The 14,899-nt window shown below is 40.3% G+C and overlaps 1 protein-coding gene across 3 annotated transcripts in view; it reads right to left on the reverse strand.

Moving 5' to 3' along the window:
* The window catches only part of BANK1 (B cell scaffold protein with ankyrin repeats 1), a 156,868-nt gene that overhangs the window by 23,677 nt on the left and 118,292 nt on the right, over positions 1-14,899 (reverse strand). For all 3 annotated transcript variants that reach the window (XM_075421449.1, XM_075421447.1, XM_075421448.1), the window contains exons 9-10: positions 4,208-4,304; positions 2,348-2,644 (exon numbers count right to left, since the gene is read on the reverse strand). In XM_075421449.1, the coding sequence (XP_075277564.1) occupies positions 2,348-2,644; positions 4,208-4,304 (394 nt within the window). The remainder of the gene's footprint in view (positions 1-2,347; positions 2,645-4,207; positions 4,305-14,899) is intronic.

A 14,899-nucleotide genomic window follows, 5' to 3' on the forward strand; every position in this document is an offset into this window, starting at 1 on the left:
ACATGCTTCGCTATTAGCCCCAAAATAAATGGGCTTATTTGAAAGAAATACTGAGTGCTCCAGTTGCTGCCACAAAAGTCACACAAACGTGTTCTATAATGGGGAAGCCAAGTACCTGTGGTACCAGTGGTACCTGTGGCCACCCTTGGCATTTTGGAAATTCAAGCTATTTGTTAGCTTTTGCAACACTGACTTAAGAATTGAAATTTATTTTAGCAACTGTTGAGTTTTGTCTTTGCTGCATCTTCAGTCTCCCACTTCATTTTGAGGGCTTTGCTAAGACGTACTGTAGGACAAGATGAAAAAAATTTAAAAAGCCCCTTACGGTGTAGATGAAATGTATGACTTCTTATAATCCATGCTAAGACTATCCAAAACCCCCACCCCAGTAACTTCCCTGACTCTCTGTACTCCCTATATTTCATGTATTTTGTAGTACAACTACTCAGAACTTGCTTTTCTTTAGCTTTTGCATTTTACAGCATTAAAAGGAATCGATGAATTTCCTGATACCTGGGTTTGTTCTGATCTGTCTTAAAAAACCCCACAAACTGCTAAGAGTTAGAAGTTGTTCCTGAGGCTGGTGTTCCCATAAACATTTATAACTTGTGCTGATTACCCATCTTTCCTGCAAAAACAGCAGACCTGCCTGGAATTCTCGTACTGAGTCACATTGTCCTCATGTTGTAATCTACCGCCTGTACATGTGTATCTGCTAAACTAGGCTGTGGTCAACACTGGTGTTTTCAATCCTTTGGCTGCTATTTAAAGAATTGTTCTGTCTGTTTACGGGTTCAGAGGAACTAAACAATCTTTGTAAGTGTGATACATTTATAAATGGGATGTGTCATTTATAAATGGGATGTATTGTTGATACATACTATCAACATGTCTTCTGGCTAAGATATAAAAATGTTTTAAAACAGTAGTGGGATTCATATACCTGCCATATTTAATAAGAAAAATATTTTGTTTCCCCATCACTCTACAAGTTATGTTTTTCTCTGTAGAATATCCTTTCTTCTACCTCCCACAGGGGGCACTCTCATGCCACTGCCAAACCAGACTTCAAGCAGAGGGGACTTCCCTTCTAGGTATTCCACAGCGCTACCCAAAACAACTGGCTGACCAAAAATATGTAGCAATAACTCATTAGAACTCCTCTTTGAAAGCAAGCATCATCCTCATTTAGAGGAATCCTGATACCCCACCCCCTGCCCCATTCCCCAGTGATGAAACCAAGGTTAACATGTCAGGAAAATTCACAGCATGTTTAAAAAGAACTGTTCACACAGGAGTGTTTGTAGATGAACTGTGCCTTATCAGCACAGGACACTACGTAGCAGAAAAACGTTCTCTGCTGGTAGCCTCATACAGACAAGTGGCATTTGGTAGAGAGGGTCACATTACTGCTTGATGGTATAGCCACATGAGAGGTATTCCAAGACAGGCATTTATATCAAACCTACACTAACAAAACCTGTGTGCCAAACCTAACCTGTCATTTATGCACACATATAGCTGCAGTTCAGGATTTCGTGGAAAGCAAAACACATCTTTAACATGAATTTTATTCTGCCCCTCTTTCTCTTAGAATCCGCCTATGACTTCCTGCATACAGCCAGCTTTTTCTTTCACAGCAGAAAACAGGATGAGAACATACCTATAGCAGGCTACAAGGCTAGAAAGCTACTTCTGGCTACTTACATGAACATCAAAGTGCTTGGTGATGGTAATTTAAAACTCTATTAGGTTATGCCACATTTAAAAACAGAGTTAACAGTAATGAGCAGTGGTGAAACTCAAAAGCAATTTGTGTGCCCACTTATCAGTAGTGTCCATGACAAATAAGAATATACACAATCTAGCTTTTTATTTCTAACCACAACATTGGCTAAAATGTAATAAAATACTGTGTTACTTCTCTCGGCACAGTCACTTTCTAGTAATTCTGTCTGTGAAATTCCAAGCTATTCCAAGTATTTAATATTTTTAAATGGTAAATACTTCAGTCAACTTGACAAAAATACAAGCTCAATCTTTTGTTTCAAGCCTCTTTTGTAAATCCAATGCATCATGTATTATTTGGCAGCAATGTCAGATGGGTAGAGTGAGGAAAACTTGAAACGTGAACCCAGCAGCCCATTCCACAGTATTAGCTGACATACCTGGCCATGAATATCTTGACGCAGTGAAGTTCATAAGAACATGCCTGCTTTGCAGAATTAGGGCCATACTGCATAGCTACTGCTGTTACAAGAGGTGATCATACATAACCTCTACAGCAGCACCTAGTATGCACTTGCACATGTTTGTATCTGGGGTTATTTTCCTCCCAAGAACGTACCTTGAGACAAATTGTGCAGATCGTCCTGTCTTAGGATGCCAGGCAGATTTCGAGGGGGAGGAGGGGGTGGCCTCTTACAGAAGAAGAAGTCTCTCCTGTTTTCTTCGAGATCATCAGGTATGCTGGCATACAAATTGTCAGGACTGTTGTGAAATCTGTATGAATCTTCCTCTTCTTGATCTTCGTATTCTGTCTCCTCTCTGCTGTCTTCTACATCATCTTTCTTTTCCTCATCCGCTTCAGCTTCTTGTTGGCATCTTGATCCAATTCCATATTGATCTCCTGGGTTCTGCTTGGCTTTTAATGTCAAAGAATGCATTATTTCATTTAAAATTTGCCATCTGGAAACATTTCCTGTTTCAAGGATTCTCACAGAGGGAACACAATGGCTAATAAAACTTTCATGAACTGGTACAGTAGGAAAGCTGTCAAATACATACTGTCAGTGAACAGCTTTTTAAATATTTACCAAATCAACAGTAGAAGTTTTTATTGTATCTTGCTACTCTGATACACACCATCTTCATGCATGCAATGTTAAACTTTTCTAGAGTTGCTGTCAAATGAAATCACACACATTTACCTTGCCTCTGTACTTTGTATTACTTGACTTTTAATGCACCATGGTGCAACACTCTGTAAAATAAAGCCGTAGCTCACACAGCTGTGTAACTTGCTTTTATACAACGAGGTTGGGGTGCTTATTTAAATCTCTCTAATATGAAATAAACATTGCTGCTGCGAGACATGGCTCTACTCCTGTGGAAATGGAGCTCTTCTGTCTTTAGTGGCCCATGGACCACAGAACAAGAGTACAGTGGAGGGATGTGCAAGCGTATATTTTAATCATTACGTACAGCATCAAGATTTGGGTAGTCAACCTCAGTAACATAACAGAGTAAACTACACAAGTCCGTCAGCAGACTTACAGCCAATGCACAGCAGGTAATACTGGGCCCTTGACGTAGGTCTCCATTCTGAGTTATCCTTTGGGGATGCCCTTCTTTCCCCACTGAATCAAACGGGAGGTTAGGGCATTTAGCTGGTTAACGTGGCCAGCTGTTAACAATCCATGTTCTTCCATGTGTCCACCCTGAGTGGTTCCACATACAGTGTGACAGAGACAGTGAAAATGTATCAGGGCTAACCAGGTTTCTAATTCACATTTTCACAGTGTCTATCATCTACCTAGATGTGCTAGAGCAACTGGTTTAAACTTAGCAAATAAGAAACATCATTTTCATAAAGAATATGAGACAGATGAAAAGATAAAATTGTCAACAAACAGGCAAGATAGAAACAGGACAAAGTTTAGCTTTATGGATCCATGATACTGTAAAACATATGCAAAATATATGCCATCAATAAATGCAAACAAGAAACTTCATTTGTGGTTTTCAAGAGGAATGCATATGACCACACAGATTCTGAACAAGCTTGTCATCAATCTATGCTTAGATGTATGAAGCACAAGCTGCAAAATGTCTACTATCTGGGCCTCCACACAGGAGCTGGCTGCACCTGTAGGCAGTGCCTCCCCCTTATATGAAGGCTGTTCTCAAAGAACTTGGAGAAGTCAGCTGTTTTCTAGATTCAGAGCAGAGATCACAAATTTCCAGAACTCACCAGGAGGGGTGGTTGCACTGAGGTCCATCTTTCTGAGTGATGACTTCGTTACCATGACTGAATCCCTCACCTGCCTCCCCCCTTCTCCTAGGACACCTGCCCTCCCCTGGAAGTTGCAGTAATGTGGAAATTGAAAGTATTAACTTAATTTGCCCCTTTGTTTGTCCATAATCCCACTCACTTAATACAGCAAATGCTTTGTTACCAACAAAGCTGTCTAACAACGTGACTTACTCATGGCTGGTTGATTTTCTGAGCCTAACATAAGCACATAAGTGTCATCGTAGTCTTCTTCCTCCTCGCAATTGGTAAACTTATCTGCTGTGTTAATCTAGACAGAAAAAAAAGGAAAATATTTGTTTTGGTGACACCATCCCCAAGCAAAGCTGTGCAGGGTCAGCATTAGCCTGAGGAGAAACAACAACATTTTCTTCTTATGTTTCTGTCTAAAACTTATGTGCATTTTGCAGAGATTGCAGCAGAGAATTCTCTCCTACCTTCACATTCAATACCTATGCTATTGATATAATATTCAACATTCTTCTAAAGGGAAAATGGAGACAGAAATGTCATGAATTTGCAACTATGTCGTGGTATATGTACTATAGGCAAAAGGAATGTGTATATCTGGATACATACAAAGGATGTAATGTTCTGCCATGAAGTGATGTGCAAGTCTCCACAGTAAGGACTGAAGCACTGGACTGAAGCACTTTCCTTAGCACTGTGCTAGGCTGTACAGATGGTTCCCAACTCTGTTCCCAACTGTGAAGCACTCATAGGTAACGAGAACGATCAGTAATGGAAAACCAGAAAGCCTGTAGGACATTGCCGAATAGCTCAAGGGTGCACAGAGTGCAAGAAATCTCTGGAGACCTCATTACAAACAGCTCCTGTATCCTAGTGGCTGGTACCAAAAGCCACATGTGCACTGAAAAACCAGAAACGGGACTACAAAGCATGTTAGCAGTCCTACCTGAGTGCCCAAAGGTGGCAAAGCGTTATTTCTTTTTCCTCTAGAAAGCTGTTACGTTCACACAGCACCATTCAGCCTTAGCTCAGGAGGGTCAGAACAGTCAGTTCTCCTAAACATTATCAATGTATTTCTTCAAGCAGAAGAGGTACAAACTTCTGCTAACCCATAGCTACTATACACAGTTCTGTTGTCTTAAAATGTACAACACACGTTCGTTAATCACCGATTTTCAGAAACAATTGGAATTTCAAAAGGTGACAGTTTTTTTCCAAGGAACCCAGCAGGACCTTGATTCCCATGTAAGCGTAGTATGAAACTATCCTGCATAGGCACAACAGAGCTCTCAATAGCTATTCAGGAATTTTGAATCACAAAATGTTACCCTGGGGGTTTGAATACACCAACCCCACAGCAGGCAGGGAAACAGCATGGTCCACATATCATCCAGTCTGCAAGATTAATTACAAGCAGATCAGCAGACAGTGAAGAGGAAGAACTGATGAGCGGTTATACCCTTCTGCATAGCGCAGAAACTGATTCCCGTGAGCTCACGGCAGACTCTCATGAAGTTTGTTTCTAGTATCTTGCTGCCTCCTGTCATCCACAGCCGCTGCCTCAGGGACAAAGTTCTCAGGCCTTAAATTAATATCACTGTGTGAAAGGGGAAAAAATTTGGAGAAATAGTGTTTTTTTCTGGGGAACTGAAAAAGCCTTCTTCCCTGCTGCTCTTGTACACAGCCATCTCATGAATGTCTTAAGACAGTGCAGCCATCAGACTGTGCATCAGGTGCCTCCCTGGCCCGCTTTGTTTTGCTGCTTTAAGAATACGCCTGGATCTTCACAAAGGTATACCTGCCTCCAACAATAAAGTATTAATCTCAGTCTTCTATAGCCATATAATGTGCACATCAGTGAGAGAATCCTCTGTTTTGCTTGAACTTTCCCACTGTTTATCTGGTTCCCCTATTCTTCACAGAAACAGGATACCTCTCAAAAGCCTTTAAGTTAGAGCTTTTCATAATATTTATTTTCCAGAGATTTAGGCCTGCATGTGCTAAATGGGACTGTACAGCGGGGGAAAAAACCAGCCTTCTGACATGTTCTGTATTTCTCCCATGAATAGAGGATGTGTGCAGAAGAAATCAAGCAAGCAGAGCTCTAAATGTATTAAGCTCTCAAGCTATTACAGTGGAGTACCACACCAGAGACATTCTTTCAAGGTGTTCACTTTTATCTTTGCAAACATGAAGTACACATGGATATATAGTTGGTAAAATGAGGCCAAAAGGGTAAGTGGAGGAAACAAATGGCACTTTACCATTTTCTTCTTCAGCATTGATATTTCTCAGGTGAGGGAAACCTGGTGACTCACAGGAAACCAACAGAAGAGATATGATTAATATTCATCTTTGAAACCTGGATGTTTCAGAAGATTGAAGGTCAGCCTGCCCTGCTAGCTTATGGTGGCTCCTATGATAATGCTGAATCTTAGAGAACTCAGGATGCAATTCAGATGTTTAGCCCCTGACTACACTTCCTAAAAGTCTCCTGGACCTAAAAGACACAGAAAAGCTGGATAGATGGAAACCATCTTTAACTATGTTTACACAAGAAAAAGATTCTGTATAATACATAAATTATTGATAAAAGCCTCCTGTGACACTGGCCATGACGACACTGTGCATCTGAAAATGGTGCGGCATCTCCAAAGGCAGTGGAGAGTGTCCTTATTTGAGAATGCGAAGCCAGGTACCTAAGTCAGAATACTGCCATGGCTCAGCTGTAAACCTTGCCGTGATGCCCTGAATGGATGCCCATTACTTTTAGGTTTGGAGTGTCTTTTATATGGGCTGGGTCACATAATTTGAAAGTAACAGCATAGCCATCGTGATGTTTTTACAGTAGAATTCAGGCTGTGGTATAGAATATGCACACAGGCCTGAACTTTAAAGCCTTTTGAGTCTGGCTTTTGAGTCTGGCTCTTTGATTTACACTGAGATTTCTTATGGATGTCAAGCCACTTTCCAAAGGAAAAACTGGCTTTAGTGGAAACCGGTATCACAAAAAAAAAGTATAAAAAAGCTGTTGTCAGCACGGAACTGCTCACAACAGACTACTGAAAAGGGCTCTGAAGGTTTGAAACTCTAGTTTGTGAGTTAGCAAGTAAAATCTCCTTACCTCAAGATGCAACAGGAATGTTGGAAGGAACTGAGAGTCCTCCAAGCGACTGTTAATGTTTCAAGTCCTAAGATTAAATGTCACCTCTCAATATGAAAAAGTAGATACTTAATTTTCTTTCAGTTACATATTTTAACTGACTGGGTTAAGTTTCACATCAAAATAAAGACTTTCAAAAAGGCCAAATTTTTTAATAGCTTCAAAGCTGTCCCTCTTATAAAAAGCCTGAATTTATTTACCCCAGTCACTCCACTGAGGAATGCCATTAGCAAAATGATTATAACCATCTTGTCAGCATTATTATCAATGCTCTCTGAAAAGCCATCCTTTTTAAGGCATGTTTTCTAAAGATTCCCTCTTTCTTATGCAAAAGATTTTCTTACCCCTCAAAAATATTTCTCTCCAGTGAACACGTACTGAGAGGGAATCCTTTCCCCAGCAAGGGCTCAAACCTTTTAAATTTGGTGCGTTGTAACTTCTTGTACAGTGAGGAGTGAAACATTCAAGCATTCAGAGGAATCTGCACCCAGCAGTGATACTATATCAAGTTATGGCAAGAGTGAGAAGCACCTGGACATCAACACTTCATTTATAAACAGTAACTCACAAGCAAATATACCAATCACAGCTCACATTAGCCTTTATGTATAAGATACACATGGACATATATAAAAATATATCCATGTCTTATATTCCTAGAAACAAAGTAACACAGAACTCCTCATGGTACATTGCTCGACAGCTTTCAAAATCTGATCTTCATGCCTAAATTGGGCCTGAGACAATGCTTAGGGCAATAATTTATTAATTCATGTCACTCTTATGTGCTTGATTCCATTGTTTTCCAACTGCCTCATTAATTGTGCTTTTCTTCCAGTAAATTGGCCCTTAATAAGTTGAAATTCAACTCTGTTTGTGTGTATCTATCTATCTCTTTTTACACTGAATAATTACATCCCTTGTGAGTCTATATTCAGACTCACATCCCTATTTCATCTTATTGTACTGGCATTTCTCAAAAAAAATTAAATGTATGTAACAGAGGCTTCCATGTCTGTATTGTAATTTAGGAATTCATGCTTTCTCCTATGTCCTCAGTTTTTCTGGATTGCAGCAATTAGGAAAATTGCTGGAGAAAATCCTTACCATTGCTTATAAAATTCTCATTGATCCTTTTGACAAGAGACTCTCTTTAGTTAAGCCTGAATTAAAGAAGAAATAATATTCCAAGGAAGTTAGCTCCCTGACATGATATAAGGTAGCTCACAGAAGTGCACTGGAAGATTTAAATCTTTGTACGGACTAACAAAGAGTTGCTTGTTTAGACTTAAATATTAAATACAGCATTAAAATGCTTGTGTCCATGTCTTGACAAGTGTCTTTGCTGCTGTTGATCATCCTCCCGTTTCCTTCTGAAGACATAGCTCTGTGCTGTTCAGTGTCATCGTACCTGATAGCTCACACGCTGCCTTGGCAAACTCCTTAAACCTGAACAAGGCGCATTATTGCAGAACCACTCACAAGGCTAAATGAAATGTATATTCTGTGGGGCTCTGCAGTGAATCTTTCCATTAAACACTGGAACTTAGAGTATTTTCTTCCCTACCCATAAGTCGGACTCTGCCAGGCCTGCCAGGATATACTTTGCAACATTCTCCCCAGATACCCTCTGCTTCAGGATGAAATGATGTCTTTGCATCCTGTGTAAAAGATGCCTGAAAAACATCACGTGTTCCCTCCAACAAGGCAAGATTTTCTTTCCTGAACGTCAGTGCATTACTGGCTGAGCTAGGCGATCCCCTTCTCCTTTTCAGTACAAATTATCTTTCTTCTAGCCAGTATATCGAGTAGGAGATCATAAAAAAAGGCAGCTCCCTGCAGCCAGTCTCGTGAAGCCCGTAATTTACAGGATTAGTGCAGGCCACATCTAAATTTTAAATCTAATCTTAATTCTAATTAAATTTTCACACCTCAGTCAGTCCATCTGCCTACCAGTTTTCTTCATTAAGCCTTTTTCTGGTAGAAGTAAGACTTCAAACACTAGATTAAACTGAAGGTGCTGCCTTAAATTTGTTTAGGACACAGACCATCTAATCTTCTTCTGGACTTTAGGGCACTTCCAGCTTCTGTTGGTTAGCATTCAGGCTTGTTATCAGACATCTCAAAAATATTATCCAGTCACACTGAAGCCCATTCTTTCAGAGCTGAGACAGATCTGGTTGCTTGATTTGTTTATAAGATATTGCCACAACATTCCTTCTAATCCCACCTCGCAACATTCAAGGTCTGCAACTCTGCCAAGAGGAGCATTGCTCATTCATCTCTCACCGCTCTGTGGCTCAGCATTTCAGATTAGACGACAATTTTGGTACAGCTGTCCTACAGGCACAGCTTGAGGGATCTGCTTCTGACTATAAGCAACAAGATAACATTGCTGGTCACCAGTTGAGCCTGTGTTGAACACCAGAAGAGAAACAGTTTATACCTTGTGGTTTTCTTGAGATGCATCAGTCTGAACAACTCCACAGCTGCCCTCTCCCTCCGCTGATTTGGAACCCTGATTCTCCTGTGACTCTGACAAACAAGTTACCAAATGCTGGTTAAAGTTATTACAGTCCATATGGGCTTGCTAGACAGGCTGCAAGGGCTTGTAGAGCCCAGATGTAAGTGCAGCAGTGCTTTTAGAATTATGGTACCAACTATGCAGGTACGTGGATGCCTATGTCTTTGGGGTCAGTGCATCATAAAGAAACAATCACCATTTTCTCTGAATATCATTATAAAAGAAAACGAAGCAGACACGGAATCATCTGCACTTATACTATCAGTGTCTTTTTTTTCCTTTTTTCTCCAGTCCAGACCTCAATACTGCATACAGTCCTTTCTTAAAAGTAAAATCAACAGCTTTGAAAACCTGGAAGTAGACGTGAACTGGGAACATTTCAAAACTTCACATCACTGGATAAGAGTATGCCCACCCATCAATCACTATGCTGGATCGTGGAGATGGAAGGAATTTGAAAAATCTTTTTATTATCTAAATTGCTAATAGGGTACTGAATAGTACAGGAACCAGGACGACTCCAATAAGCCTTACCATTATCACAATTAATGTTGAAGACTAGCCTTATGAAAACATTTCTTATTACTTCTGATTTCTTGTTAGCTGCATTTCATTTTGTGCCTTGGTCTTCCTCATAATGTCCTTAAGTGCCTGTGCTATGCTTCTGCCTTTGACTTTAGTAACCTGATACAGTTTCACACTTCCTATGGGCTTAATTTTCCTGTTTGGGGTTGTTCTCTTACTACACTTTCAATTTTTCCTCCACAGTGAGGTAAGTTTGCACTTAGATACGTCTTTTTTGAAATCTACCACTATTGTTCTATGATTCCACCTGTCATAGCAATTGTATATAGTAATGTATGTTATATACCTTTCACGAACATTACTCTGTCTGGACATCCTCAATCACTTTCTTCTCTTCTTTGTTCACAAAGCGTCCTCTAGCTATTTCTTTCAGCTTAAACATCAAAACCTTACCAATGCATTTAAAAACTTGCTGGATAATGTCTCCTGCTGTATTCCTTTCCAGGTGATCTGAACCTCAGAGCAAGCCTACACATTGCTGGTACACAAACACAGCACTTTTTCCCCTTTCCCCTTGACTGTGTTTCCTGAACGAGTATACTCTTTCATGTAAGTCATATAAGTTATTCCATCAGCTATGTATTACACTAATTAATTGCAAGTTTGGTCACATAAAAGAACTGCATCCTTATCTTGATTTCTATATTTTTTAAATTTTTATACAACTACCTAAGTTTTTTGAGTGTAGGCCTACTTTTCCTTATTATTTCTTTAAGCTAAAAATTCCCTCCAAATGAAATTGTAAAGAAACTTCTGCCTTCCCACTTTGCAGACCACAATACTAATCACTACTGATCAGCATTTAAGGTTCTAGAAAAAGGAGATCGCATAAGCAACCTACACCTCAGTTTAATTTTGACAACAGCAAGCGTTAATATGATCATGAGAAGTTCCCTACTCCAGTAGGAAGGGATGTTTTTTCATTTATTCAATTCAAAGCAACAGCATGAACACCAAAAGAAGACATTCTGGCTTCCTTCTAAAAAAAGTACCCTGGATTCTTCTAAAAAAGGTCTACATCTTAAAAAGACACACAAAACCCCCCCAAATAAACAAACCAACCCCAGCAGTTTCTACACCCTCTTCTAGATAATTGAAAAAGAAAACTATGAACCTATTTTGCCTAGGTGACACAACTTCAGTAATGTCATGGCCTTTTCCATGTGACAGCCTGATCTAATGGAAACCTTATTGATCCCTTCACAAACTGCACAGCTGAAAATCAGGATTGATTTTCATAAAAAAAATAATAGAAAAAATTCAGCTGGTCTTCCCACAAAATCTACTTTTGTGTATGCTGTAAAGATGCAGAAACAGATCAAATATCATTCAAAATACTGCCTCACTTCTCATTTTATGCCCTACATCAGTGTTTCTGATCTCAGGAGCAGAAAAATATTTCCTCAAATGATTCCACTAGTTCATGTTTTGTTTCTGAATCATTTGTCAGTTTTGACCCTAACATGCTCGTTTGGAAACTCAGCCCTCTTCCTTACCTAGCATTAGAGCATCATCATAATATATTTCTTACCCCTACGCTACTTCCAAGTGCTTTCTACACAGCCAACTTTGTCTGCATTTTAACGTTAGCTGTTTTTGGATGGGCTACACATCCACATTTCATTTAGAAAGGACTTAAATTCTGCAAAAGCAGGACTAGATTCCAACTCTAAGTCCTACCAGAATAACTTTAAGGCTAACTTTATTGAGTACTTCAGGGTAGTTTCTGATGGGCCAGCATTCCCACTTTGGTGACAATGAAGACAACCTTGCCTTCCAGTAAGAACTGATGTTGGGATGAACATGGAGAGCCTTTCCCAAAAGACAAGGCTGTCCTTCTGGACTACATGTAAGAGCTGGCTTACTCTATGTCAGCTGCTCCCTGAAGGCAGTAGCAACAACAAAACACCGCTTTCCTCTGTTACTAGATACCATGTGGCGTACTTGGCAGGTTATTTATTTTCATGGGAGGTGAACTATGCCCAAACAGGGTGCTAGGTGCGTCCCGGGGGAAGGAATCCTCTCCTGTGTTGGCTGTGATGGCTTTATTAACCACAGGGCTTCAGTGCATTTCTGGCTAATGTAGATAACAGACCTCACCAGGCAAGGATTACAGAGGTGGCAAACTTGCATCACTTAACAGACCACAACCACAGCTATAGCATCCTCTCACTGAGAGTGAATTTAAGCACAGAGGAGAAAGGTTAAGTCATCTCAAAACCTCAAGACAGAAGAAATTGTTTTCCTTAGCTGGATGTTTCCTCCATTTCTCTGTCACAGGCATGCCGGTCTCGCTTTCTAAAGTATTCATACTTGCTTTTAGAGAAATTGGATTGAAACACAGTAGTGGGACGTTTTTTCCAGTCCCAGGTGATTTGCTTGCACCACTCAGACCTGCTGGTACTGCCTGCTGACTCTAGATGCAGCAACTGAAGCAGAAGGGCTCTCAAATATACTGCCATTTGGCATCCATCTTCACAGTTATCACTCCTTTTGTCTCACCCTCGCTACAGTCTAGCCTCTACTATACTATACTATACATTTTGTCACTGGAATTGCCAGACCTTTCCAGAAAGCAAAGGTGAGAACTGGATATACTCTAGGACATGTTTTCCATTTGCACTCTCAGTCCTTCATGAAATGCAAGGAGACAATTTGGCAAACACTTTCTTTCATTCTGTTCCACCCGTATCCCTGAGCTACAGCCTAGTGACAAGCCATTCTGGTTAAAAAAATTTTTCTAACTCTCAAGTTTGCATTAATGGTACTAATATTCACATATTCTACAATGTAAAATATTCATCAAAGTATTGGAAGTGTTTAAGTATTTATTACTCATTTTTCCCAGGGCCCTGTATGAGCACCTGGAGAAATGACTGAAGAAGCCAGCTTCATAAAATTGATGGCATGCATCAGGGCAGATCCAACATTGCTGTTCATTAGCTTTATTAATGTTAAGCACTTTTACTACCCTATTACCTTGCTTGGTAACTCATGCTTGCAATTAAAAAAAAAAACAAAACAACAGATGAGAAAATACAGATTTCTCTAAAGCACGAGCACAGTGAAACATTCAGTACAGTGTTACAATCAAATCAAAAAACCACTTGGGAATCTAACCTGGTTTTAAAGCGGGGCAGGTGGGAAGAAAGGGGGTGGAGAGAGGTTGTGCTGCATATGTTCTGCCATGAAATACTGAAACAGAGAGCAGTTTTAAAGCAGTGTGGGCTGAGTATCCCAGGGGCTGGGTCCAGCCCTTAAAACATTTGAACTTGGCCTCCTGACCTAAGCAAGACTTGTCTCAGACAAAGCCAAGAACACCATATATTATCCTGCCAGCCAAAACTGCTGCCTTCTCCTGCTTGCTCCCCATCTGTCACAGTAAGCTGTGTGATGCGCATCGCAATCTGCCTTCTCAAAGAGCATGGCTGAGCCATCCCTGAGGTACTCCTTGTTGTACAAGGTGGGCCCTCAGCTTCCTCCTTCTCCGCTTCTCCACTTCACCATGGACAAGGGAGCATGCATGCCCCAGTGCCTCAGCTCTACACCACATCTTTGACTCATGCACATCTCAGGCTGTGCACAGGAGCTGCATGTGCAGCATTGCTGAGCCAGAGAAACCAGCATATCCAACGCCCAGAAGTGAGTTAGCAGATCCTTCTCTGCTCTACTCATTTGCAGGAAAAGTGCAAGGGCATAAAAAGTTCCTGAGAATTTTCTCACCGATGCTGTTCAATGCTATGTTTTCCATGATTTCTTTCAGTTTTCCATGCCTTATTGAAACCTTGTGATATCAGTACAAGATGACAGCACCCCCAGTGTCATTAACATCCATTAGCCAGCTGAGTGAGAAGCAACTGACCCAAACCTGTGTGTGCCACAGAAATCAGACAGCAAAAAGAACAAGCACTTAATATCAGTAACCGTATTTTTGAATAAAGCTGCTCATTCTATGAACAAAAGGCAATGATTGCTCCATTACTCAAAATGACTTCTCAGAGTAGCAAGCAATCATAATTTATTGCAACCCCCTCATGCCTTTCTATTTTCTCATGCAGCTGTTTACACCATGTGGCTTTTTATCAGGTGACAGGACATAATAAATGCAGCAGTCTTGTCACTTCTTAAATATATGACCCCTACCCCTGTTAAGCCTTTAACACACGTCCATTGTGACTTTAACTCCTAACACTTAGAAGTATTCAAGGTCAGGCTGGACGGGACTTTAAGCAGTCTGATCTAATGCAAGATGTCACTGCCCATGGCAGGGGAGTTGGATTAGATGATCTTTAAAATTCCGTTCCAACCCAAACCATTCTCTGATTCTACCTCAGCAGTACAAAAAATTGTCTTTCAAAGTCACATTCCTGTTGCATAAAACTGCAGCATCATCTTTCCCAGAGCACAGATTTATCTTTTTGGGTGCTAGGTGTGTATAATTGCTTTATTTATCTATATGGATTTCAGTTTAGCCAAGTAGTTTCTGATTTCAGCTGCACAAATTTCTGCACAAATCCGGAGTATCTCATGATCTAACGGATAAGCATACTTATGTTCTGATTAAACTAATCCTAACAAATTAGAACAAAACAAACACATACTAAATTAGATAGAAAACTGAGTA

Source organism: Opisthocomus hoazin, chromosome 5, assembly GCF_030867145.1.
Source record: "Opisthocomus hoazin isolate bOpiHoa1 chromosome 5, bOpiHoa1.hap1, whole genome shotgun sequence".
Taxonomy (NCBI): Eukaryota; Metazoa; Chordata; class Aves; order Opisthocomiformes; family Opisthocomidae; genus Opisthocomus; species Opisthocomus hoazin.